The following is a 27,851-nucleotide window of genomic DNA, read 5'->3' as shown; positions in this document are numbered from 1 at the left end:
TAGCAGGGTGCATCTCCAGTTACCTGAGGGAAAATAGATATTTTAAGAGATAATAGCATAGCCTATTTTAATACCTTTTAAAGGCCATAAGCATATCCAGGAAGATCAATAAACGTGATACAATGTCCACATAGGAGGAACTTTCTTTCACTGCATTGTTTTCCTTCACAGTGGCCTTCAAGTCACAGGACACAGCGATCCGCTGCCCTCTTCGGTGTGTTACACATGCAGGACTTCAGTGACAGTATCCCTGCCCTCAGTCTTCCCATTGTTTAGAGGGAGTGCATTCTTCCTATTCCACGAAGACGACTTTTTGTTCACAATTGGATCATGATGCAGAGGAGTCTGTTCCTTCCCCATCGGCTTCTCTGGGTGCTGTGAGGGTGACCTGTCCCCGATGGCTCATCACCCTGACGTGCTCTTGACAAAGGAGACCACCAAGAGGAGATGGCAGCTGCACCTGTGCAGCCTCTGTCTGAGGGGGATATTTGCCTCAGTGTGATTAAAAATCAAGTTCACTATCCTGAGTAACTCACGAAAAATTTTTGAATTCAGATGATTTTTATCAGGAATAGATTTTGAACATTCTGAAATCTTTTCCCTGGCGTCATATTAGGTTTTCTTTGTTTGCTATGATGTAAAGTTTCAGACTCTTGATGTTTTTAATATCAACATAGACCGTAGGACAAGGAATGGTACCAGAAATAAGTAGAGACAATAATGATAAGATCAATTTATCAAGACATAACAACCCTAAATGTATATGCACTAAGCAACAGCTTCAAAATACATGAAGCGAAATGGCAGAATTGAAGAGAATGAGATGAAAACACAATTTTAGTGGGAGCTTTTCGTACTTGTCTTAGCAACTGATAAACATGCGATCTATAAGGATAGAGATTTGAACATCAACCAACACAAGCGAGTGGTCTTTAGAGGATACCTCACCTAACAGTGGTGAAGCACACAGCTTTTCAAGAGCTCGTGGCCCATGTGCTAAGGTAGACCATAGCTGGCTCAGGAGCTGAGTCTCAGGATGTCAGCAAGGATGGAAGTCATACAGAGCATCCTTCCCCACCACAGTGGAGTCAAACCAAATTGAAAGTCAGTGACAAAGGAGCAAAGGCAGTTCAATGGAGAAAGGACAGTCTTCAACAAATGATGCTGAAACAACCAAACTTCATTAAAAAAAAAAAAAAAAATGAACCTTGACATAACCCTTCACATCTAGACACACTCAAGATAAATCAGAAACCTAAATGTGAAACTATAAAACCCCTAGAACATCACGTAGGAGGAAATCTAGGTGACCTTGGGTTTGGCAGTGACTCTAGATATGACACCAAAGGCGTGATCCACAAAAGAAAACATCGATAGGTTGGGCTTCACTAACATGATACATTTTTGGCTCGCGCCTGTAATTCCAGCACTTTGAGGGGCCAAGGTGGGAGGGTCACTTGGACCCAGGAGTTGGAGACCAGCCTGGGTACCATAGTGAAACCCCATCTGTACAAAACAATCAAAAGATGAGGCAGGCATGGTGGTGCATGCCTGTTGTCTCAGCTGCTTGGAACACTGAGATGGGAGGATTGCTTGAGCCTGGGAGGTTGAGGCTGCAGTGAACTGTGATTGCGCCGCTGTACTCTAACTTGCGTGACAGAGTGAGACCCTGTCTCAATAAAATACATTAATTAAACAAAGTTTCTGTTCTGCAAAGAATGTCAAGAAAATGAAAAGTCAGAGACTGAGAGAATATATTTGAAAAACACAAAGGATCAGTATCCAAAAGAGCGCTTCAAACCCAACAATAAAACAACCTGGTTAAAAAATGGGCAGGAGACCTTAACAGACGCCGTACCAAAGAAGATACCCAGTTGTTAAATAAGCATATGAACAGATGTTCCACATCATATGTCATCAGGGGAATGCAAATTAGAACGATCAATGTACCTATTGGAGTGGCCACAATCCAGAACACCGTCACCACCAAGTGCTGGTGAGGACGTGGAGTAACAAGAACTTACCGTTGGTGGGAATGCAAAATGGTGCAGCCACTTTTTTTTTTTTTTTTTTAATTTCGTTTTTTTCCTTCTCTTTTGATAACTTGGGTAGGCAGAGCCGCTGTGGAAGACAGCTTGGTGGTTTCTGACAAAACTAAACATACTCTCGCCATCTATCCAGCAATTGCACTGCTTGGTGTTTACCCAAAGGAGTGGAAGCATTATGTCCACACAGGCACCTGCACACAGAGGCTGATAGCTGTTTATTCATAGCTGCCCAAATGTGGAAGCAACCAAAATGTGCTTCCGTAGGTGAATGAGTGAGTAAACTTCAGTGCAGCCAGACCGTGGAATATTACTCAGCACTAAGAGGAAATGAGCTATCAAGCCCTGAAGAGACACGGAGGACCCTTAAGTGCATATTAGTAAGTGGAGAAGGCAGTTTGAAAAGGCTGCATACTGTGATTCCAACTAGATCACACTCTCAAAGGTAAAACTGTGGAAACAGTAACAAGTCAGCGGTTGCGGGAGGTCAGGGCAGGGGGAGGGGCGAACAGGCAGAGTACAGAGGATTTTTAGGGCAATGAAACTGCTCCGGCCTGACACTGACGGTGGATATGGTCATCATACGTTTGTCCAAAGCCAGAGAATGTGCAGCCTCGAGAGTGAGCCCCACTGTAAACTGTGGGCTTTGGGTGGTGATGATGTGTCCATGTAGGTTCATCAGCCGTAACAAATGGACTCTGGGACTGAGTGTGGGTGTGCACACCTGTAGGCCCAGCTGCTTGGGAGGCTGAGGCAGGAGGATCTCTTGAGCCCAGGAACTTGAGGCTGCAGTGAGCCGTGATCATGCCACTTGCCCTTCAGCCTGGGCAGCAGAGCGAGACCTTGTCTCAAAAAGGTACCACTTTGGTGCAGGACGTTGATAATAGGGGAGGCTGTGCATTTGTTGGGGCAGAGAGTGGGGAAATCTCTGTACCTTCCTCTCAATGTTGCTGAGAACCTAAAACTCCTCTAAAAACAGTCTTGGAAAAGACAAAAGCACAAAGGAAACCAGAGAATATTTCAAGTTGAAGGAGAATAAAAACATGACATTAGAATTTGTGGGGTGTAAAGCTTGATGCCTGGGCTCCACAACCACGGGAAACGGACAAACTACCTGACAGCCACAATTGTCAGCAAAACACACGAGGGAAAAATAGAAACTGTCAGTAGCGTTGTGTCTATTTAATAAATTGATTTAGAAATTTAAAACCTTCCCAGAAGAAATCTAGTTCTAGGTAGCTTCACAGGTGAATTCTATCCGACGTTTAAGAAGGAATACTCGGCCGGGCGTGGTGGCTCAAGCCTGTAATCCCAGCACTTTCGGAGGCCGAGATGGGCGGATCACGAGGTCAGGAGATCGAGACCATCCAGGCTAACACGGTGAAACTCTGTCTCTACTGAAAAATACAAAAAAAAAAAAAAACTAGCCGGTGAGGTGGCGGCGCCTGTAGTCCCAGCTACTTGGGAGGCTGAGGCAGGAGAATGGCGTGAACCCGGGAGGCGGAGCTTGCAATGAGCTGAGATCCGGCCACTGCACCCCAGCCTGGGCGACAGAGCGAGACTCTGTCTCAAAAAAAAAAAAAAAAAAGGAACACCCAGAAAATGGCATGGAACCCCTGCGGCTGATTTTAAAAGGCCAGTGTTCCAAAGCCAGACCAAGACATCACAAGAAAAGGAGATTCAGATCGATTTCCCCTGTGAGCATAAAAATACTTAAGATATTAATAAATTGAATCCAGTGCTATATTAAAAGGATAATGTGTCAAGATCAGAAAACTGTCAGAGTGTTGATAGGTCCGTGGCTGGAGAGTACGTGATGTCAGGGGAAGGCTTCCTTGGAGCAGGAAGAAGATGGCATTTAAAATATGATGGGAGGAGCCAGGGCAGGAAAAGCCATTCAGGGCCCCGTCGGGCTCAGAGTGGGGGGCGCATCTGTGACTCACCCCTGACTTCTCTCTCTGCCCTGCATCCTGGACGTGCAGGGGCATGCCCTCGTCAGTGGGCTGTGTCTGGGCCCCCGTCTTGATCTGAGGTGTGAGCCCTGTGGTGCAGCCAGGCGGGCTGGGTTGTGTGAGGAACGCTTGGGGTATAAGCAACCTCCATTCTCCACAAAGCCTGACTCGAGACTCTCTCCTGGAAGCAACGTTCCCCTAATGTGGCCGCCCGGGCTGAATGAAGGTGGTGTTCTCCTTGGGGGCGTCTGCACGTGAGTGCCCTTGGTGGTCCTGAGTGCCCGTCACAGGGCTGGAGGTGTGGCTGGCCCACTGGGTTGTTGGTGGTCCTAAGTGCCCATCACAGGGCTGGAGGTGTGGCCGGCCCACTGGGTTGGTGGTGGTGGGTGCCTGTCAGCTGCAGGTGGCCGTCAACTGGGGCCAGGGTGGGTGCCCGCCTGGCTGCAGGTGCGGCCTAGCCCACCTGGGAAGCTGGCGGTGGTGGGGCGCCTCAGTCACAGGGCTGCAGTGGGCTGCCCACTCAAGCCAGGGTGGTAAGCTCAGTCGCTGGCTGCAGGTGTGGCCGGCCCACTGGCTGGTGGTGGGTGCCCTACAGGCTGGAGGGTGCACAGCCCTAGTGCTGTGGGTTTCTTTCTGAATACATCCCTTCCCACGAGGATGATGACCTTCTGTTGCATCCTTCACATAAAACAAGACCCTCGGAGCCTAGAAACAACACTGAGGTGATTTACTTCCCAAGAATTGAGAAGGGGAGCCGTGGGTGGCTCAGACACACACTGACTGAGGACAGCCTACTCGAAGCAGGACTCCCTGTGAGCCACAGCTCATGGATTGCCCTTGAGGGCCGAGGGCCATGGGAGTTAGCCGCCCCGAAGAAGTGCAGGAGCAGGAAGGTAATGGTGTTCCTAGACATAGGCCAGGGCCCGAGGGGTGGACAGGCACTGCTGGACCCTTCTCATTGGGGAGGAGGGGTCAGCAGGTGTTTCCCAGCTCAGCCTCCCTCAGGGCTACCCCAGTGCCCCTCAGCATGTGGGGCCAATCGTGGGGCCCATGGTGGGGCTGCCCCAGGCTGGTCTCCCCCTAGGCTGGTCTCCTTCCCAGGGTGGTCTCCCCGCCAGGCCGGTCTCCTCCCCAGGCCGGTCTCCCGCTCCAGGCTGGTCTCCTCCCCCAGGCTGGTCTCCCCGCAAGACTGGTCTCCCCCCAGGCTGGTCTCCCTCCAGGCTGGTCTCCCCCCAGGCTGGGCTCCCCCCCAAGGCTGGTCTCCCCCCCCAGGCTGGTCTCCCCCCAAGACTGGTCTCCCCCCAGGCTGGTCTCCTCCACAGGCTGGTCTCCTCCACCAAACTGGTCCCCTCCACCAGGCTGGTGCCCACCACAGGCTGATCTCCCTACCAAGGCTGGTCTCCTCCCCAGGCTGGTCTCCTCCCCAGACTGGTCTCCTCCAGCTGCCCTCACCAGCCCCTCCTTTCTCAAATGTGGGTGCCAAGGATGGGCCCTGATGAACACCTGCACACCAGATGCTGCCCTGGGTGCCGGGGCCCACAGGAAACTGCACTGGGATCCCTGTGTCCTGGGCAGGTCCTGTGGGAAGTGCAGCCCACGTGTTACTCAGGTGAAGGCAGCATCCCCACCCAGCCTGAGGACTCCACACAGGGTGGACGCCCGACCCTGGCTGGGCCACTCACTGGGGAGAGGCTTGGACGCCCCCTTGGAGTGCAGTCCCGACATTCCGTACCTGCCTCATGTCCTTGGCATTCTCGGGCCCCGGTCGTGGTGTGGGAGTGGCTGCCTGTGCACACCACGGGCGTCCAGCTTCACGGCCTCAACGGGGCCACGAGCCATCGCCAGGTCAGGCGGGGGTGCCGGGCACCTCATCACTAGGGCAGTGACATCACAAGGCGCAGAAGGCAGCGGTGGCTACGGAACTCCATGCCCGGGCTGTTTCTGTGGTGTCTGCGGGCTCTGGGCTCCCACCTCCATGGGGCTACAGGAGCCGTGAGGGACGAGGAGGGACGCGTCCGCCATGGCTGAGGGCGGTGAGCTGATGAGCCGGCTTCTGAGCGAGAACGCAGACCTGAAGAAGCAGGTGCGCCTCCTGAAGGAGAATCAGATGCTGCGGCGGCTGCTCAGCCAGAGCTGCCAGGAGGGCAGTGGCCACGACCTGCTCCCACCCAGGGCCCCCGCCTACCCCGAGGCCGGCTCCCCCGGGAGTGGAGGTGAGGCACCACCTGGCTCACATGGCCCAAGGGTCCAGCCTGGTGGATGGGGGGTCGTCGGATATCTGCTCCCCGGGCGTTGAGGGGGGCGGGCAGCTCCCTGATGCGGGAGGTCACGGGCACCTTTCACACCCTCAGGTCTGAGTGAAGCAAGACCAGGTGGTGGGTTCTGCTGTTGCCCTCAGGTGAGGCCCCTCCCCTCCAGGCCCACTCAGGTGAAGTGGGAGTGGTCAGCTGCAGTCATGGAGGTGCCGCCGTAGGGGTAGAGCAGGTGGCGTGCAGGCTTGTGGGCCTCCAGGGCCCCAGGCAGCTCTTCCAGGCTGGGCCGGGCTGGCAGTTTGCTCTGCTGCGTGCGTCTCTTCTCCTCCTGGGTCAGGGGCGAGGGGGGGGTGTCAGACCAGCCACACGAGTCCCATGGGTGCTGTGTCCCATCCACTCACATCCCCCGCCAGAGCTAGCTAGGCCAGCCCCGTGGTAGGAAGATCTCACCCCAGGGAGGCCCCAGAGCGGGCCAGGGGAGTGGGTGGGGACGAGTGGGCACCTGTCCCTGGGGGGTGGGAGTGTGGGGCCATGATCCACTCACCACATAGTATTGACTCCAACCTTCTGTGGCTTTTTATTGAAAAAAAATATATATAGGGTTTGATCACTTTCTGCAAAGTAGTAGGTTTTATTCTAAAAGTTTTGGGAAAACATTCCCCGTTCCTGCGTGTGATTTGGGGTGTGGCTGACAGTTGTGCCTTTGACTCTTCATTGGGATGATGGGCAGAGGACAGAGGACCCAGCATGTCCTGGGACTCCCACGGCCAACCTCAGCTTCCCACCTGGCTGGGCCGGGAAGGGACGTGGTCAGCCTGCCTGGTCCTGGACGATGGAGCAGGCAGCCTCGCCAGTGCCTGTGAACGCTGCCGTCTGCAAGCGCGAGCCATGCCCGGGAGGCCAGCTCTGCCACTCACCAAGGGGACGCTCCAGCACCTGCGCTGGGCTGGTCGCTCCCTGAGTCCTTCCCAAACGCCGGCCACCACCCTCAGATGTGCACTCTGAGCAGGCACAGCGTGCGGGAGGTGCTCTCCGCAACCAGGCCCCAGGCCCTGCTCGGAGCTCCGTGGACAAGCCTGAGAGCGAGCGTGTCTGGAAGCAAAGAGGGGAATCCATGGCAGCATCCCCACACCTTCAGTCTCCGGCAACAGGCAGGGGCTCCTCGCAGGGAGCTGGGAGGAGAGCACCTCACTAGGAGGGGACAGTGTGGCTGGGGAACCCGGCGCCTGGGGGCCATGCTGTGCGAGGCCCCGGGTTCTGCGTCTCCCTCAGCAGCCACTGAGCCCCATGCTCACCACAGGGCGTTAGCTGGGCAGACCTGTGCTTATGGCACTGGGCCACGGGCAGGGTCCCGTTCTCAGCACTTTTGAGGCCCAGGCACTGTGGCTGCAAAAGGGCCCAATCTGTTTGGTGTGTGCAGGCCACCACAGGCTGCCTGCCGGGCTGCGTTGCCATCCTCCTCCCCAAGAAGGAATCACCCTGGGCCGGACCTCAGGGCTGGACAGGAGAGGGGCAGACCCTCGACCCTTGCCCAGGCTGTGCAGTCCCCAGAGGGACCCTTGTCAGGGGCTGAGTCAGGGCAGGGTCTCCATGGCCATGGCTAGTGCCCCTGCCGTTGGGTCACCTTGGCAAACCCAGGCCTTGCTGGACACAGGTCTTGGGAGGAGCCTCAACCTGAGGCCAGCAGGCCTTCCACGGAGGGCCTTGGAGCCCCTGCCACAGGGTGTGGGGCAGGCTCAGTGTGGCCCAGGCTGGCAGTGGGGAGGGGCCAGGGCAAGGCCACCCTCAACTCTGCCACTTCAGTGGCAGCGTGTGGTGCACCCTTGATGCTCTGGGCCTCAGCATGTGCTTGGGAACGTACCTGGGGCTGTGGGACGCTGCATTCAGGACCAGCCCTCAGCAGGACTGGGGTTGGGAAAACCAGCACTGAGCTCCTGCATAAAAGGAGAAGTTTATAAACAAGGGAACCACCACCAGCAATGTTTGCATGTTGCCAAGACTTCCTCAGTGTCTGTATTCAAAACAGGATGAATAAAAACCTGCTTTTCTTACGGATTCAACAGCACGTGCTCATGGTAAACTTATAAACGCCATGGAGGATGCAAGGTTTAAGGGCCACGCCTCCGGCCCCCCTCCCCAAAGGCAGCCACGGTCAACGTTTTCTTGGGTTTTCTCTGGAACTTTGATGGAGATCTGTGTGTTTGTCTGTGTATATTTTTGGTCCACCTACACAGGATTGTGCTCTTCTGCAACTTGACTTTTGCCCCTTAACCATCCATTTCACTGGCATTCCCCATCAGTCCTCATCTGCAGCTCTCCCTGGTACACTTCAACACTGGGCTCCTCCTGTGGGGGCCCCAGGCAGGCAGCACTGTTCCCAGTTCTCTGTGACCACAGACGCTGCTGCCGTGGGTAGCCTGCGCAGGCACCCTGTCTCTTTGTGTAGGATATCCCAGACGGGGGTCCTCGGGTCAAAGGCTGTGTGCATTTGAAATGTTGAAATAGAGACGGTCAAACACTCTCCGAAAGGCCCCTACACCCCACTAATGGAGGAGGAGGGCGCTGCGCCGGCATCGTTCCACCATCACAGGAGTGCTCATCTGTCCCCGTCAGCTGGGCAGCAAGGCCTCCAGGTCTTCTCACCCAGGTTTCCAAGTGAGTGACGCGAAGGGCCAGTGGGAGCAGCAGTCCTCTGCCTCCCCTCCCGGCTGCCCCATCTCGTTTCCCTCGGGATCGTCCTGGTCCCTCCAGCACTGCCACGATGCCACTTGCCATGTCTCCACTGGAGAGGTGTCCCCTGAGGACAGCCAGGCGCCCCCCCAGATTGCCCACTCGCTCCCTGGTTATTTGTGGTGGATTGTCAGATGATTTCCAACGGTGGTGAGGATTCTCTATGTGCAACTCCTGGTCACTCCTTCCCTCTGACATGATAGAAGATCATTCCTGTGTTGTTCGATGTGTTTTTAAATGGCCATGCAATATTGCAGATTCAGATGAACCACAATGTAATGAATTCTCCTTTGGTTTGAAATTAAAGTTTTTCTTCCCCTTGAGGTAAATAACACCACAAAAAAGGTTTTAAGAGTTGTTAGATTTAGGGTTATTTCCACTGGATTTCTTTTTTTGGTGTGTGTGTGATTTTTTTTTTTTTTTTTTTTTTTTGAGGCGGAGTCTCGCTCTGTCGCCCAGGCTGGAGTGCAGTGGCCGGATCTCAGCTCACTGCAAGCTCCGCCTTCCGGGTTCACGCCATTCTCCTGCCTCAGCCTCCCAAGTAGCTGGGACTACAGGCGCCCGCCACCACGCCTGGCTAGTTTTTTGTATTTTTTAGTAGAGACGGGGTTTCACCGTGTTAGCCAGGATGGTCTCCATCTCCTGACCTCGTGATCCACCCGTCTCGGCCTCCCAAAGTGCTGGGATTACAGGCGTGAGCCACCGCGCCCGGCCGGTGTGTGTGTGATTTTTTTACTTTTATGGAGATGGGATCTTCTGTGTTGCCATCAAGGCTGGTCTTGAACTCCTGGGCTTAAGGGATCCTTCTGTCTTGACTTCCTAAAATGCTGGGATTACAAGTGTGAGCCACTGTGCCTGGCCTGTTATTTTTTTTTCTTTTTGACACAGGGTCTCTGTTCCCCAGACTGGAGTGCAGTGGCATGATCATGGCTCACTGCAGCCTTGACCTCCCTCTGGGGCTCAAGCAGTCCTCCTACCTCAGCCTACTGAGTAGCTGGGACTACAGGTGCTTGCCACCATGAGCAGCTAATTAAATTTTTTTTTTTTTTTTGTAGAGACAGGGTCTCCCTATGTTTCCCAGGCCAGTCCCAAACTCCTGGGCTCAAGCGATCCTCCCATCTTGGCCTCCCAAACCGTTGGGATTACAGGCATGAGCCACTGTCCAGCAGGATTTATGTTTTTAAAAATAGAATCATTGGTTCAGAAGGCAGGAGTAAATGGTTTTTTGTTTGTTTGTTTGTTTGTTTTTGAGACAGAGTCTGACTCTGTTGCCCAGGCTGGAGTGCAGTGGTGTCATCTTGAATCACTGCAACCTCCGCCTCCCGGGTTCAAGCAATTCTCCTGCCTCACCCTCCCCAGTAGCTGGAATTAAAGGCACACACCACCATGCCCGGCTACTTTTTGTATTTTTAGTAGAGACGGGTTTTTGCCATGTTGGCCAGGCTGATCTTGAACTCCTGACCTCAGGTGATCCACCCACCTCAGCCTCCCAAAGTGCTGGGATTACAGGCATGAACCACAGTGCCTGACCATGTATTTCTTTTTTAAAAAACTTTTAAGTTCAGGGGTACAAGTGCAGGCTTGTTACATAGGTGAACTTGTGTCATGGGGGTTTGTTGTACAGATTATTTTGTCACCCAAGTATTAAGCCTAGTACATTAGTTATTCTTCCTGATCCTCTTCCTCCTCTCACCCTTCACCATCTGGTAGGCCTCAGTGTCTGTTGTTCCCCTCTGTGTGTCTCCGTGTTCTTATTGTTTAGCTCCCGCTACAGAGTAAGGCATCGGCACATTTTGGTTTTCGTTCCTCGTTGGTTTACAGCACAAGGATAATGTGGCCTCCAGAAACTCCATCCATGTTAAATACAAGACATGATCCTCATTTTTTTTTTTTTTTTTTGGTCCTCGCTCATGCACGCCCAGGGCTGCCAGGTGCAGATCTCGTGGCTCACTCTGGCTGCCCTCAGGTTCCATACATTCTCCTGCCTCAGCCTCCCAGTAGCTGGGACTACAGGCATGCAGCCGAGCTAATTTTTTGTATTTTTTAGTAGAGGCCAGTTTCATTGTGTTAGCCAGGATGGTCACGATCCTCCCAGCCTACGTGGAATCCATGCGTCTCGGCCTCCAGGAAGTGCTGGGATTACAGACTTGAACCCTGGCATGCACTCATTTTTTTGAGATGTGATTTCCAGCATTTGCTTTAGGAATTGCAAATGGAGGTAACGTCTCGCGCACTGCCTCCGCTTCCCGGTTCAGTGATTCTCCTGTCACAGCCTTCAAGTAGCTGGGATTACAGGCATACACCACCATGCCAATAATTTGTATTTTTTAGTAGAGCGGGTTTTCCTGCCATGTTGAAGTCAATTTGGTGGAGCCTCCTGACTTATCCGGGTAATCCCACCTGCTTCAGCCTCAAATTGCTGGATTACGGGCGCCACTGCTCTCTGCGCTGACCTCTTGTTTTTGCAGCTGGCTGGAATCATATTCCACGTGAATATCTATAATACCCGCATTTTTCTTTATCCCGATCCTGCTGCCACCACTGATGGGCGCCAGTTCAGTTCCATGTCTTTTGCTATTGGCCAGACCAGTCTGCAGTGAACCGTACGTACGTAAATATAATGATGATTTATATTCCTTTGGGTATGTACCCAGTAACGGAATTGCTGGGTTGAATGGTATTTCTGTTTTTAGGTCTTGGAGGAATTGCCACACTGTCTTCCACAATGGCTGAACTAATTTATACTCCCACTAACAGTGTATAGGCATTTCTTTTTCTCTACAACGTTGCCAGTATCTGTTGTTTTTTGACTTTTTAATTATAGCCATTCTGACTGGTGTGAGATAGTGTCTCATTGTGGTTATTTACATTTCTTTAATAAGCAGTGATGTTGAGCTTTTTTTCATATGCTTATTGGCTGTATGAATGTCTTTAGAAAACTGTTCATGTCCTTTGCTCACTTTTGAATGGGGTTGTTTGTTTTTTTCTTGTAGATTTATTTAAGTTCCTTATAGATGCTGAATATTAGACCTTTGTTAGATGCATTAGTTTGCAAAATTTTTCTCCCATTCTGTAGGTTTGCTGTTTACTCTGTTGATAGTTTATTTTGCTGTGCAGAAGCTCTTTAATTAGATGCCATTAGTCAATTTTTGCTTTTGTTGCAATTACTTTTAGCATCTTTGTCATGAAATCTTTGCCCATCCCTGTGTTCTGAATGGCATTGCCTAGGTTGTCTTCCAGGGTTTTTATAGTTTTGAGTTTTACATCTAAGTCTACAATCCATCTTGAGTTGATTTTTGTATATGGTGTAAGGAAAGGGTCCAATTTCAATCTTCTACATATGGCTAGCTAGTTATCCCAGCACCATTTATTGAATAGGGAATCCTTTCCTCATTGCTTGTTTTTGTCAGGTTTGTTGAAGATCCGATGGTTATAGGTGTGCAAACTTATTTCTGAGTTCTGTATTCTGTTCTGTTGATCTATGTACCATGCTGTTTTGATTATCGTAGCCCTGTAGTATAGTTTGAAGTTGGGTAGTGTGATGCCTAAAGCTTTGTTATTTTTGCTTAGGATTGCTTTGGCTATTCGGGCTCTTTTTTGGTTCCATATGAATTTTTAAACAGTTTTTTTCTAGTTCTGTGATTAATCTCAATGGTATTTTAATAAGAACACCATTGACTCTATAAATTACTTTGGTCAGTATGACCATTTTTATGATATTGATTCTTCCTATCCATGAACGTGGAATGTTTTTCCATTTGTGTCATCTCTGATTTCTTTTTTTTTTTTTGTTTTTTTTTTTTTGAGGCGGAGTCTCGCTCTGTCGCCCCCAGGCTGGAGTGCAGTGGCGCGATCTCGGCTCACTGCAAGCTCCGCCTCCCGGGTTTACGCCATTCTCCTGCCTCAGCCTCCCGAGTAGCTGGGACTACAGGCGCCGCCACTACGCCCGGCTAATTTTTTGTATTTTTAGTAGAGACGGGGTTTCACTGTGTTAGCCAGGATGGTCTCGATCTCCTGACCTCGTGATCCGCCCGTCTCGGCCTCCCAAAGTGCTGGGATTACAGGCTTGAGCCACTGCGCCCGGCCATCTCTGATTTCTTTGAGCAGTGTTTTGTAGTTCTCCTTGTAGACATCCTCTACCTCCCTAGTTAGCTGTATTCCTAGGTATTTTATTCTTTTTGTGGCAGTTGTGAATGGGAGTTCATTACATTTGGTTTGGCTCTTGGCTTAATTGTTGTTGGTATACAGGAATGTTGGTGATTTTTGCACATTGATTTTGTATCCTGAGACTTTGCTGAAGTTGTTTATCAGCTTAAGAAGCTGGGTTGAGACTATGGTGTTTTCTTGATATAAGATCATGTCGTCTGCAAACAGGGATAGTTTGACTTCCTCTCTTCCTATTTGGATGGACTTGATTTCTTTCTTTTGCCTGATGGCTCTGATCAAGACTTCCAATACTGTGTTGAATAGGAGTGGTGAGAGAGAGCATTCTTGTCTTGTGCCAGTTTTCGAGGGGAATGCTTCCAGCTTTTTCCCATTCAGTATGATGTTGGTTGTGAGTTTGTCATAGATAGCTCTTACTACTTTGAGGTATGTTCCTTCAATACCTAGTTTATTGAACGTTTTTAACATGAAGGGGTGTTGAATTTTATTGAAAGCCTTTTCTGCTCTATTAAGATAATCAGGTGGTTTTTGTCTTTAGTTCTGTTTATGTAATGAATCACATTTATTGATTTATGTTGAACCTACCTTGCATCCCAGGGATAAAACCTATTTGATAGTGGTGGATAAGCTTTTTGATGTGCTGCTGGATTTGGTTTGCCAGTATTTTGTTGAGAATTTTTGCATCAGTGTTCGTCAAGGATATTGGCCTGAAGTTACCTTTTTTTGTTGCATCTTTGCCATGTTTTGGTATCAGGATGATGCTGGCCTCATAGAATGAGTTAGGGAGGAGACTGTCCTCAACTTTTTGGAATAGTTTCAGCAGGAGTGGTACCAGCTCTTCTTTGTACATCTGGTACAATTCAGCTGTGAATCCATCTGGTCCTGGCTTTTTTTGGTTGGTAGGCTATTTATTATTGACTCAATTTTAGAGCTTGTTATTGGCCTGTTCAGGGATTCCATTTATTCCTAGTTCAGTCTTGAGAGGGTGTATGTGTCCAGGAACTTATCCATTTTTTTTTCTAGATTTTGTAGTTTATGTGTATAGAGGTTTTCATAATATTCTCTGATGGTTGGTTGTATTTTTGTGGGGTCAGTGGTAATATACCCCTTATTTCTGATTGTGTTTATTTGAATCTTCTCTCTTTTTTTCTTTATTAGTCTAGCTAGTGGTATATCTATTTTATTAATTTTTTCAAAAAAACGAGCTCCTGGATTTGTTGATGTTTCAAATGGCTTTTTGTGTCTCAATCTCCTTCAGTTCAGCTTTGATTTTGGTTATTTCTTGTTTTCTGCTAGCTTTGGGATTTGTTTGCTCTTAATTCTCTAGTTCTTTTAGCTGTGATGTTAGGTTGATTGATTGAGATCTTTCCAACTTTTTGGTGTGGACATTTAATGCTATAAATTTCTCTCTTAACACTGCCTTAGCTGTGTCCTAGAGATTCTGGTATGTTGTATTTTTGTTCTCATTAGCTTCAAGGAACTTCTTGATTTCTGCCTTAATTTCACTATTTACGCAAAAGTCATTCATGGGCAGGTTATTCAATTTCCATGTAATTGTGTGGTTCTGAGTGAATTTTTTAGGCTTGATTTCTAATTGGGTCCATTGTGGTCTGAGAGATTGTTATAATTCCAGTTCTTTTGCATTTGCTGAGGAGTATTTTACTTCCAATTATGTGACTGAATTTAGAGTGTGTGCCATGTGGCAATGAGAAGAATGTATATTCTATTGTTTTGGGGTGGAGAGTTCTGTAGATACCTATCAGGTACATTTGATCCAGTGCTGAGTTCATGTCCTGAATATCTTTGTTAATTTTCTGTCTCAATTATCTGTCTAATACTGTCAGTGTGGTGTTAAAGTCTCTCACTATTATTATGTGGGAATCTAAGCCTCCTTGAAGGTCTCTAAGAACTTGCTTTATAAATCTTGGTGCTCTTGTGTTGGGTGCATATATATTTAGTGTAGTTAGGTCTGCTTGTTAAATGGAACCCTTCACCATTGTGTAATGCTCTTCTTTGTCTTTTTTTATATTCATTGGTTTAAAATCTGTTTTGTCAGAAACTATCATTGCAACCCTGCAATTGTAGTTTTCCATTTGCTTGGTAGATTTTTCTCCATGCCTTTATTTTGAGCCCGTTTGTGTTATTGCATGTGAGATGGGTCTCTTGAAGACAGCATACCAATGAGTCTTGGTTCTTTATCTAACTTGCCATTCTGTGTCTTTTTTTTTTGAGACAGAGTCTTGCTCTGTCTCCTAGGCTGGAGTGTGGTAGCAATCTTGGCTCACTGCAACCTCCGCTGCCTGGGTTCAAATGATTCTCCTGCCTCAGCCTCCCAAGTAGGTAGAATTACAGGCATCCACCACCATGCCTGGCTAATTTTTGTTATTTTTTAGGAGAGATGAGGTTTCATCATGTTGGCCTGGCTGGTCGTGAACTCCTGGCCTCAAGTGATTTGCCTGCTTTAGCCTCCCAAAGTGCTGGGATTACAGACGTGAGTCACCGTACCTGGTCTGTTTGATGACCTTGAGGTTTTGATTGTGGTATAAGGAGGATTCAGCCAACTGGCTTCATTTATGGAATATTTAAGGGGCCAGTGCCCAGCTCCCAACTCCTGGACTGCATGCTTTAGCTCTGGGGCACTTGTTTTGGGCCCTGACTTTGTTCTCTGGCTCCTTGAGGTTTGGAATCCACTGCACTGGGGGACTGAGGTACTGCAGCTACAGCAGAATGGCTGGCAGATGCAGGGTGCCTGCCTTCCTGTGGGGGTTCACCACAGTGGTGGTGGCAAAGCAGCTGGGGTGGGCATGGGGGGCTCCTGCTGGAGACTGTGTGCAGTCACTCTGGAGGTACTGTAGGCATGGGGCGGGGTGCTGGTGGGCACAGGTCTAGGTGCCTTTTATGTGTCCTGCAAGCAGGAGTCATTGCTCAGGGTCCAGGAGGATCCACCATTCTCTGCTCAGTGTTAGGTCAAGGGCAGGGTGCTGGCGGGTATGGGGCTTGCTGGCTCTGTGTGTGCCAAGGCTTCATTTGCAATGGAAGTCTGTGGGGAAAGGGGAGGCCGACTGGACTCCTGTGTGCTGGTTGGGGAAGGAAATCAAAACCCACCTGTGCAGACACCAGCTGAGTGATGTGGCGAGTTGCCTGGGCCCAGGGGAAGCTGCAGTATGAGGAGGGAGTGGGCGGGCTGGTGCGTGGCCACTGGGGCTGTCTCGCTGGAGCTCTCCACTGGTCAGGCACAGTCTGCCAGCACAGAAGCTATGGTGAAGGCCCCCAGGGCACCCAAGACTGCCTTGCAAGCAGGCATGGCCAGGCTGGGGCCCCAGGAGAAGCCAGAAGACCAAGGGGTGCTCAGGTCGGACAGGTCCCATCTGATGGGCAAGACCACCCTGCAGAGATCAGGTCTGACACTTCCCCTAGGCCCAAAGTCTCCTATGGGAGCAAGTCAAGCCTGGGGAGTGGCCGTCCCTGGCTGTGTTCCCGCACCAGACCCTCTGGGCTCTGCTTAGCTAACTGCTGCCCCCACCACTTCTCTAAGCAGCTCTCCCTGCCAACTGGAGTGTCCATGGTGGCCGCGGGGTCTCCCCCAGCTGGGGATCCAGAGGGCCATGGCAACAGTGGGTTGCTCCTTGCCCATTTTACTCCCCCATTTTCCCAGAGTGGTTGTGGGTCCAAAAATGAGTACCAGTGCTCAGTGGTCCCAGGCAGGGTTCCCAGCCTTCTCCCCTTCAGCCCAGCCTCGGTGTGCTCCCTCCATCTGCCCTCAGCACCTTCCCTCTGAAGATGTGTTAAAAGCTCACCAGTCATCTCAGGCCCTCCGTGGGAGCTGTATCACCTGGCTGCATCTGGCCGGCCATCCCGCCCCTCCAGTCCACATGAACTTCTTATTTCTGTTTTAGTCTTTATTACTCAGAACTTGGGCTTTGGCCTCGACTTTCATGGGGTCTCCTCCAGGGAAGGTGAGAGAGGGTTCAGCTGCATCCTGGTCCTCCTGACCAGCTGTGGGAGGGACCAACGGTCCCATCTGCCCAGAGGAGGGAGGTTTGCACAGGCTGGATGCTGGGGAAGAGTCCTTCCAGTTCTTATTTTTGGAAAACAGAAAATTTGAGAAATGGCTCATCTTGTTCAGTGTTTATGAGCCTGTCTCTGTACCAGTGGAGGTAACTCAGCTTCTTGCCAGGGACTGTATGTGGGATCTTGCTACGCTGCACAGTCCCTGGGCTCCGCACACCCTGCCTCTTGCTTTCCACCCCGTCTTGTTCTCTGCATACCTCCCTGCTTTGTGCTCTGCACAACCCCCACCTCATGCTCTGTGCATCCCCCGCCTCGTGTGCCGCACACCCCCGCCTCGTGCTCTGTGCACCTCCCACCTCGTGCTCTGTGCACCCCCGCCTCGTGCTCTGTGCACCTCCCACCTCGTGCTCTGTGCACCTCCCGCCTCGTGCTCTGCACACCCTGCCTCATGCTCTGTGCATCTCCCACCTCACGCTCTGCACCTCTACCTCATGTCTGTGTACACTTGTGCCTCGTGCTGTCTGTTGTTGATCATGTTTGGATGAGACTTTGTGCAATGATTTTTGGCCTGGCCATGGCTTTTTGTTTTTTTCTGGGGGTTATCTTTGTAGGAAATTGACATCAGAGTTGTGACAAATTTTGAAACCTAATTGAGCATCTTTTAACCTGTTCTATGGTTCCAGCCTCATTTGTATGATGTCAGGATTATGACTTGTTGGGGAAGTTGGCAGACTCACCCACAGACCATCCAGGCCTGCAGCCCTTTGGGGAATAATCATTTTATAACTTCTAGATTTTCCTTGTGTATTGGTTCATTTAGGTTTTCTACTTCTTATTGAGTCACTTGAAAGTAATTTTCCAGGAGGTATCTCCTTTTATTGAAACTTTAATTAATACACAATTGTACATAATATTCTTTTTTTTTTTTTTGAGATGGAGTCTCGCTCTGTCGCCCAGGCTGGAGTGCAGTGGCTGAATCTCAGCTCACTGCAAGCTCCGCCTCCCGGGTTCACGCCATTCTCCTGCCTCAGCCTCCCGAGTAGCTGGGACTACAGGCACCCACCACCTCGCCCGGCTAGTTTTTTGCATTTTGTAGTAGAGACGCGGTTTCACTGTGTTAGCCAGGATGGTCTCGATCTCCTGACCTCGTGATCCACCCGTCTCGGCCTCCCAAAGTGCTGGGATTACAGGCTTGAGCCACCATGCCCGGCCCATAATATTCTTTTATAATTTGAAAAGTGTCTAGGGTGGGAGCCTGTGAAGCCCGAGGACTCCAGGCCTCCCATGTGGCAGGAGGCCAGGCACACATTAATGACTTTGCTTCTTTTGAACACTTTTTTTCCTTGGAAAACATTTCAGATGGAAGATTAGTTGGTTGGTTCCTTTGTAGGCACTTTTTTTGTTTGTTTGTTTGTTTTTGTTTTTGTTTTGAGACGGAGTCTTGCTCTGTTGCCCAGGCTGGATTGCAGTGGCATGATCTTGGCTCACTGCAAGCTCCGGTAGACACATTTTAAGGTATAATTTTTTTATATGGCTCTGAACACTTTCTCTAATATGTATTTGCTTTATTGCTAGGAGAATACTCATGACATGGAGGTAGAATAGAATTTTATAAGCCATAAAGGCATAGATAAGCTAAATTTGACCAGGGATTAGAGAAATGCCACATGACCTCATCAGCCTGGTTGGGGAATACTCAGTCCTCGTCAGGGTGTGGGGCCAGGAGCTGTTGGTGGGCATGGACCCTCCCCCTTGGTGTGGAGAGCAAAGAAAGTGCACACACGTGAGCCCAGCGTTGGACCACAGAGGATGCTCATGGAGCAGGAGGTTCCTCCCCAGCCACAGAGGATACTCATAAAGCAGGAGGTTCCTCCCGGGGCATGGAGGATCTTCATAAAGCAGGGAGGTTCCTCCCCAGCCACAGAGGATACTCATAAAGCAGGGAGGCTCCTCCTCAGCCACAGAGGATACTCATAGAGCAGGAGGTTCCTCCCGGGGCGTGGAGGATGCTCGCAGATCAGGAGGCTTCTCCCAGGAGGCTGATTACAGCTGTGACCTGAGCCCAGCGCTGGACCACAGAGGATGCTCACAGAGCAGGGAAGCTCCTCCCGGGAGGCCGATTACTGCTGTGTGTTTGCAAGGAAACATGGAAACAGGCCCTGTCCATCAACAGGGCAAGGGATAAAAATTCACTGTGTGTGTATGTGTGTGTGCTCACGCGTACAGAGGTGCCAGGAAACAGTTAAATGAACCAGGGAGCTACCAGACGGCTCAACGTGGATACATCTCAGAGAGAATGCAGCAGCAAAAAGTTCTGTTGCAGAATAAAATGTGTAGGGTGGTAGCATTTATGTACAATTTAAGAAGCATATAGAAGTCATTCTTCAGTGTGTATGGGCGCACAGGCAGGCAGGAGGCACATGGAGGCCTGCCCACTTGCTGTGCCCATACGCGCAGTGCTCCCACGGGCAGGATGGGTATCTGTGGCCACTTCACCACATCCAGCTCCTCCTTTTGCACCTGAGGCCTGAGGGGAAGGAGGATGCTCTGAAGCCAGGGAAACCCCAGCAGGTGTTGAAGCTTGGGGTGGGGTGCATACAGTTTGTTACCATGTTCTCTGTACTTCTCAGGAATGTTTTCGGAGCATCAGCCTGACTTCTCACCCCTTTCCTCCCCACCTCAGTTCCGGATTTCGGAAGGTTCACGAGTGTTGCCGACACGCCCTCCCAGCTGCAGACATCCTCCCTGGAGGACCTGCTGTGCTCACATGCCCCCCTGTCCAGCGAGGACGACACCTCCCCGGGCTGCGCAGCCCCCTCCCAGTCACCCTTCAAGGCCTTCCTCAGTCCCCCGGAGCTGCACAGCCACCGAGGCACCGACAGGAAGCTCTCCCCGCTCCTGAGCCCCTTGCAAGACTCCCTGGTGGACAAGACGTTGCTGGAGCCCAGGGAGATGGTCCGGCCTAAGAAGGTGTGCTTCTCGGAGAGCAGCCTGCCCACCGGGGACAGGACCAGGAGGAGCTACTACCTCAACGGTATGGCCAGGTGCGGGGTCGCCTGGGCGGGCCCCCAGTGCAGCTGGTAGCTGTGGGGAGGGCGCGTCTGGGTGGTCAGGCAGGGCCGTTTCTCCATCGCGTCACACAGAGTGGAGGGAGGAGAGCCAGGCTGGGAGGCTGGGGTCCGAGGCTGTGTCTGTCCTAGTCTTTTGCCAAGAAAAAATGCGTTGCTGGTCTTCTTGGGAAGGTTCTTTACGTGTCTGGATGTGAGTCCTTTTCTGGGTGTATGTTTTGCACATACGGTCTCCCACGCCAAGGTCTTCCACTTCCATGATAATGTTTTTTGATGAGCAAAACTTTAATTTGATGATGTCCAATTTATTGATTTTTCTTTTGTATTTTATGCTTTTTATGTTCAGTTTAGGAAATCTTTGCCAAGCCCAAGGTCACACAGATTCTCTCCTTTGTGTTGTTCTAGAAGTTTTATAGTTTAGGTTTTACATGTAGGTCTCTGATCAGTTCCAAGATAATTTTCATATATGGTGTGAGGTTTGGATGTAGATATCCACCTGAGGCTCAGGCTAACCCCCCACCTCAGCCTCCTAGGTATCTGGGACTACAGGTATATGCCACCAGGCCTGGCTAATTTTTTGCTTTTTGTGTTTTTGTTGTTGTAGAGATGGGATTTTGCGCCGATGCCTAGGCTGGTCTTGAACTCCTGGACTGAAGTAATTAACCTGCCTCAGCCTCCCAAAGTGCTGGGATTACAGGCATGAGCCATCATGCCTGGCCTGTCAATTTTATTTATCTTTTCAAATAACCAATTTTTTGTTACATTGATCTTTTGTATTGTTTTCTTCATTTAAATTTCATTTATTTCTGCTCTGATCTTAATTATTTTTCTTCTAATTTTGGATTTGGTTTGCTCATACTTTTCTAGCTCTGTGAGATGAATCATTAGCTTGTTTATTTGAAGTTTTTCTACTTTTTGATGTAGGCACTAATAGCTGTAAACTCTTAATACTTATCACTATAGCTTTTAGTATGGCTTTTGCTGTGTCTAGTACATACTAGGTTTTAGTATGTTGTGTTTCCATTATCATTTGTTTCAAGACATTTTAAAATTTCCTTCTTGATTTCTTCAATGATGCACTGGCCATTCAGGAGCGTATTGTTTAATTTCTGTGTGTTGGTATAGTTTCCAAAATTCCTTTTGTTATTGATTTCATTTTATTCCATTGTGGTCAGAGAAGATACTTGATATAATTTCAATTTTTTTTTTTTTTTTTTTTTTTTTTAGATGGAGTCTCGCTCTGTCGCCCAGGCTGGAGTGCAGTGGCCGGGTCTTGGCTCACTGCAAGCTCTGCCTCCTGGGTTTATGCCATTCTCCTGCCTCAGCCTCCTGGGTAGCTGGGACTACAGGCGCCCGCCACCTTGCCCAGCTAGTTTTTTTGTATTTTTTAGTAGAGACGGGGTTTTACCGTGTTAGCCAGGATGGTCTCGATCTCCTGACCTCGTGATCTGCCAGTCTCGGCCTCCCAAAGTGCTGGGATTACAGGCTTGAGCCACCGCGCCCGGCAAATTGGGTGATTTTTAAAGACTTGTTTTGCAGCCTTACATATGGTCTATCCTTGAGAATGATCCATGTGCTTACAAGAAGCATGTGTATTCTGCACCTGTTGGATGAAATGTTCTGTATTATGTTCATTTGGTCTATAGTATCGATTAAGTCTGATATTCCTTTGATTTTCTGTCTTAAAGATCTGCCAAGGGTGAAAATGGGTCTTGAAGTCTCCAGTTACTACTGTATTGGGGTCTGTCTCTCACTTTAGCTCTGGTAATATTTGCTTTACATATCTGGGTGCTCCAGTGTTGGGTGCATATATATTTACAACTGTTACATCCGCTTGTTGAATTGACCCCCTAATCATTATATAATGACCTTCTTTGTCTCTTTTTATAGTTTTTGTCTTGAAATCCGCTTTGATGAAGTATGGCTACTCCTGCTCTTTTTTGGTTCTCATTTGCATGGAATATCTTTTTCTATCCCTTTATTTTCAGTCTATGTGTGTCTTTATAGGCAAAGTGTGTTTCCTGTAGGCAATAGATGGTTGGGTCTTTTTTTTTTTTTTAATCCATTCAGCCACTCCTCCGTCTTTTGATTGGAGAGTTTAGTCTATTTACATTCAAAGTTTCTTGGTTTTTTTTTGTTTTTTTTTTGCCCCCAGACAGAGTCTTGCTCTCTCGCCCAGGCTGGAGTGCAGAGGCGCGATATCAGCTCACTGCAAGCTCCGCCTCCCGGGTTCACACCATTCTCCTGCCTCAGCCTCCCGAGTAGCTGGGACTGCAGGCACCCGCCACCACGCCCGGGTAATTTTTTGTATTTTTTAGTAGAGACGGGGTTTCACCATGTTAGCCAGGATGGTCTTGATCTGCTGACCTCGTGATCCGCTCACCTCAGCCTCCCAAAGTGCTGGGATTACAGGCGTGAGCCACCGCGCCTGGCCTGTTTTTGACCAAACTCACACACCATCATTCATTGATTTGATGGTGCTGTAATTTTTTTTTTTTTTGAGACAAAGTCTCACTTTGATACCCAGGCTGGAGTGCAGTGGCACAATCTTGGCTCACTGCAACCTCCATCTCCTGGGTTCAAGCAATTCTCATGCCTCAGCCACCTGAGTAGCCGAGATTACAGGCACATGCCACCACGCCCAGCTAATCTTTGTATTTTTAGTAGAGATAGGGTTTTGCCATGTTGGCCAGGCTGGTCTCAAACTCCTGACCTCAAGTGATCCACCCCCCCTCAGCCTCCCAAAGTACTGGGATTACAGGCATGAACCACTGTGCCCGGCCTATTTACATTCAAAGTTATTATTGATAAGGACTTACTCCTGCCATTTTGTTATTTGTTTTCTCATTGTTTTGTGGTCTTCCCTCCTCTTTATCTAGAAGAGTTTGTGTTGAATTGGTGTTATTTATTCCTTAAGTGGTAGAATTCACTGCTGAAACTACCTGAGCCTTGAATGGTCTCTATAGGAACATTTTTCCCCTACAAATTCCATTTTACTGATAATATCAACTGAAATTAAGGCTGTTGAGACAGAAATAATTCGATAAAGATTGTTGGAAGCCAAATGTGAGGATCAACCCACAGGAACACACCCATAAAGCTAAGAGTCTTCTGGAACCTAAGTCAGAAGAATTCTGTAGGAGAGGCTAGGAGAAGGGAAAGGACTCCTCATACTCATGTTGCCCTTTTCTTTGGAGGGTACAACACAGAGGGTACAAGCATTGGCTACAGATGACAACATACAGGCCAACACATCTCTGTGCAAGACAGTCAGTAAACCTTTATGATTCAGGAATAAATCAGCGTCTTTCAGTGCATTAATCAGCACATCAGCAATCTGAGGGAATCATGATAAGATTCTTTTCTCAGGGATCATCAATCACAAGGCCTTCCCAAGGCCAGTTTGGAAGTCTGTTTCCTGTCAAATGTGACCTGTAAGGTTATCAGATAGAAGGCTATTCAGATTATGTGTTTCTTCTTGAGTGAACTTTGGTAGTTTGTGTCTTTTAAGGAATCGATCAATTTCATCTAGGTTGTCAAAGTTATTGGCATAAAGTCATTCCTAATACTTCCTTATTCTTTTTATGTCTGTAGAATCTGTGGTAGTGGCATGTCTAATTAGTGGTAATTTTTGTCTCCTTTCTTTTTTCCCCTAAGTCTGGCTACAGGTTTATCAATGTATGGCCTTTTTTCTTTGAAGAATAGGTTTTTGGCTGGATCTTACAGAGCACAGGTTGGACTAGAAATAATTTCTAGAACCTATACTAGAATCATTTCTCACCTATAGCATGTTTCTTCTACCTAATTTATGCCTTGGTGGTGGGGATGAGAGAAAGAGCTTGAATCTTTTTTTTTTTTTTTTTGAGATGGAGTCTTGCCCTGTTGCCCAGGCTGGAGTGCAGTAGCACAATCTTGGCTCACTGCAACCTCCACTTCCTGGGTTCAAGCCATTCTCCTGTCTCAGCCTCCCGAGTAGCTGGGATTACAGGCGCCTGCCACCACACCTGGCTAATTTTTGTATTTTTAGTAGAGACAGGGTTTCACCATTTTTGCCAAGCTGGTCTCGAACTCCTGACCTCGTGATCCACCCACCTCGGCCTCCCAAAGTGCTAGGATTACAGGTGTGAGCCACCGCGCCTGACCAAGAGCTTGATTCTTGATGACAGAAATACATTGATACAGAAGGAGGAGATTACACCTGCTCCTCCACACCCCTCATTGACCCTAACACGCTTCTGTATAGTGTGTTGGCATACCTCTTCTGCACGTTGACGTACCTCTTCTGCACGTTGACGTACCTCTTCTGCACATTGACTTACCTCTTCTGCATGTTGACTTACCTCTTCGCATGTTGACTTACCTCTTCTGCATATTGACTTACCTCTTCTGCAATCTTGAAAAGTGATTGGGAAAGAAATACAGTGAAAACTGTAAACATTATTGAAAGGAATGAAGAAGTCATCAATGACCAGGCACGGTGGCTCACACCTATAATCTCAGCAATTTGGAAGGCTGAGATGGGCAGATCTCTTGAGCCCAGGAGTTCAAGACCAGCCTGGGCAACAGGGCAAAACCCCATCTCTACCAACCCTCCACCTCCCAAATTAGCTGGGCGTGGTGGTGCATGCCTGTGGTCCCAGCTATTCAGGAGGCTGAGGTGGGAGGATCACTTGAGCCCAGAAGACAGAGGTTGCAGGGAGCTGAGATCGTGACACTGCACTCCAGCCTGGGTGACAGAGTGAGACCCTTTCTCCAAAAAACAAACAAAAAATAAATAAAAATAAATAAACAGAAAAATATATTGTGTTAACAGATTAGAAGACTTTATATTGTTTAATAATCAATAATTTTGATATGGATTACATTGGATCTACAGATTCATGCAATCCCAATCAGAATCCCAGTGGCTTCTTTACAGAAATTGACAACAGAAACTTAAATTCATATAGAAGTGTAAGGAACCAGAATAGGTAAAACGATCTTGGAAAGGGAGAACAGCATTCCCAAGTTTCAAAACTGACTGTAAAACTTACAGTTACCAAGACTGTGGTACTGCCATAAGGATGGACATACAGATCAATGCAATGGAATTGGAAGGTCAGAAATAAACCCGTACGTAGATGGTTTTCAACAAGAGTGCCAAGACAATTTAGTAGGGACAGAATACTGTTTAACAAGTGGTGCTGGAACAAGGAGGTATCCATATGCCAAAGAATGAAGCTGGGCCTTATTCCATAGCACATACAAAAATTAACTCAAAATGGATCAAAGACCTAAGAGGTCCCAAAGAGCTGAGGCCAGAAAACTCGTAGAAAAGCCATAGGGGTAAATCTTCGTGACCTTGGATTTGGTAATGGATTCTTAGATAGCACACCAAAAGCATGAGCAAAGAGAGAAACAGACAAATTGGACTTCATCAAAAGTAAAACAAAACAAAAAACAAATTTTGTGCTTCAAAGGACAGTATCAAAAAAATGAAAAGCCAACCCAGAGAATGGGAGAAAACATTTGTAAATTGTGCATTTGAAATGGGACTAGTATGCAGAATATTTAAGAACTCTGACAATTCAACAGTAAGAAGACAAACAATCCAATGAAAAATCGCTATAGGACCTGAATAGATATTTCTCCAAAGAAGATACAGTATATAAATGGCCAATAAGCATGTGCGAAGATGCTTAAATCACTAGTTGTTAGCGAAATGCAAATGACATGCTGTTTCCCATCCCTCAGGAAAAAGATGGACAAGGTCATGTGCTGTTATGGACTCGGATGCCATCAGAGGCTGTCCTGGGGAGGGGGGTTTGGAAGCAGGTTTTGTGGGGGCATTGGAGACTCCTAAGTAATGTCGAGGAAGTAAGTAAAATAGAACGTCCTGGGCCAGGCATGGTGGCTCACGTTTGTAATCCCAGCACTATGGGAGGCCCAGGCGGGCGGATCACCTGAGGTCAGCAGTTCGAGACCAGCCTGGCCAACATGGTGAAACCCCATCTCTACTAAAAATACAAAAACGTAGCTGGGTGTGGTGGCACGCAGCTATAGTCCCAGCTACTCGGGAGGCTGAGGCAGGAGAATCTCTTGAGCCGGGGAGGCGGAGGTTGCAGTGAGTGGAGATGGCACCACTGCACTCCAGCCTGGATGATAGAGTGAGACTCCGGCTTAAAAAAAAGAATGTCCTGCCAATCCAGCGATCATCTTCTCAGAGGTAGGAAAGAATGAAGCCGTTTTACTGACTAAACATTAAAGCAGCCTTTGAGGCCCAGAGGTTGCCAAGACAGAGGAAGGGGGGAGGTCCCCCTTCCTCCCAGGCAAGCCGACTGGCCCTGTTCCACAGGTGTCCTCACTGGAGGGGACCCGTCCGAACTCACACCTCCAGGGCCGGGTTCCTCTTTCCCGCAGGGCCAGCGCTGGCGCAGGCTCCCCCGTGACAGGGGACCAGTTCCCACCCCCAAGATTAAAAGGTTTACCTCGTCCCAAAGGGACAGAAGGGAGCCGAGGACAGGGCGAAGGGAAACCTGTCTTGCCCTTTGGCACTTTAAGAAGCTCCTTTTCTTTCAGATTCTGTTTGCCGGACAGTGGGGGGTGGCGGCAGGCGGGAGGGGGGGGGGAATGGAGGAGCCGCCCCCCACGTGGCCGGGGGACGGAGGGGGGGACCCTCTGGGGCAGTGGATCCTCGCGCTCCCCTGACCTTGTCCCCGGCCTTCCCTCCCCCAGAGATCCAGAGCTTCGCGGGCGCCGAGAAGGACGCGCGCGTGGTGGGCGAGATCGCCTTCCAGCTGGACCGCCGCATCCTGGCCTACGTGTTTCCGGGCGTGACGCGGCTCTACGGCTTCACGGTGGCCAACATCCCCGAGAAGATCAAGCAGGTGCGCCCCGCGGGGAGGGCGCGGCCAGGAGGGTGCGGGGCGCTCGGTTCGTCCCTGTGAGGCCCCCAGATCTTGGCTCCTGCCCGGGCGCTGTCCGCGGGAGGGGACCCCGGGGACCCAGGAGGGGTCGGCCCTGGGCCTGGAAGTCCCCGTCCGAGGGCCGCGAGGTCCCCCCGCCTCCGCCATCCATGCGCTGCGCCCGCAGACCTCCATCAAGTCCCTGGACGGCTCCGTGGACGAGAAGAAGCTGCGCGAGCTGACGCAGCGCTACCTGGCCCTGAGCGCGCGCCTGGAGAAACTGGGCTACAGCCGCGACGTGCACCCGGCGTTCAGCGAGTTCCTCATCAACACCTACGGAATCCTGAAGCAGCGGCCCGACCTGCGCGCCAACCCCCTGCACAGCAGCCCGGCCGCGCTGCGCAAGCTGGTCATCGACGTGGTGCCCCCCAAGTTCCTGGGCGACTCGCTGCTGCTGCTCAACTGCCTGTGCGAGCTCTCCAAGGAGGACAGCAAGCCACTCTTCGCCTGGTGAGCCGCCCCGCGCCCACCGCCTTGCCTGCAGTAAACGCGTTTGTTCCAACCCGGAGGCCGTGGTGCCTCCTGCGCGTCCTCCCGGAGGGGAAAGGGCCGCGCCCCCCGCGCGCGAGGCCGGAGCAGGCGCCTCTCCCGCCCGCGCTGGGCCCCGACCGCAGCCCGCCGCCGCCCGCACCTGCGGAGTGCTTGTCACCCCTCATTAAATCATCCGTTTGCTTGTCTGCCTTTA

The 27,851-nt window shown here is 49.8% G+C and overlaps 1 protein-coding gene and 1 long non-coding RNA gene across 2 annotated transcripts; one reads left to right on the top strand and one right to left on the bottom strand.

The window, feature by feature from the left end:
- Positions 1 to 40: 40 nt before the first annotated feature.
- On the bottom strand, positions 41 to 5,817 carry LOC108584853. The gene is made up of 2 exons (XR_001900394.3): positions 5,730 to 5,817; positions 41 to 475 (listed from the first exon to the last, which is right to left on the bottom strand). It is a non-coding gene; the product is annotated as an uncharacterized LOC108584853 (long non-coding RNA).
- Positions 5,015 to 27,851, top strand: SPATC1L (spermatogenesis and centriole associated 1 like). The gene is made up of 4 exons (XM_031665837.1): positions 5,015 to 6,210; positions 19,838 to 20,188; positions 26,937 to 27,088; positions 27,294 to 27,851. The coding sequence occupies exons 1-4, from the start codon at positions 6,018 to 6,020 to the stop codon at positions 27,618 to 27,620; spliced, it is 1,023 nt and encodes a 340-aa protein (XP_031521697.1). The 5' UTR covers positions 5,015 to 6,017; the 3' UTR covers positions 27,621 to 27,851.

Source organism: Papio anubis, chromosome 4, assembly GCF_008728515.1.
Source record: "Papio anubis isolate 15944 chromosome 4, Panubis1.0, whole genome shotgun sequence".
Lineage (NCBI taxonomy): Eukaryota > Metazoa > Chordata > Mammalia > Primates > Cercopithecidae > Papio > Papio anubis.
This window is presented reverse-complemented; position numbering and strand designations above follow the sequence as displayed.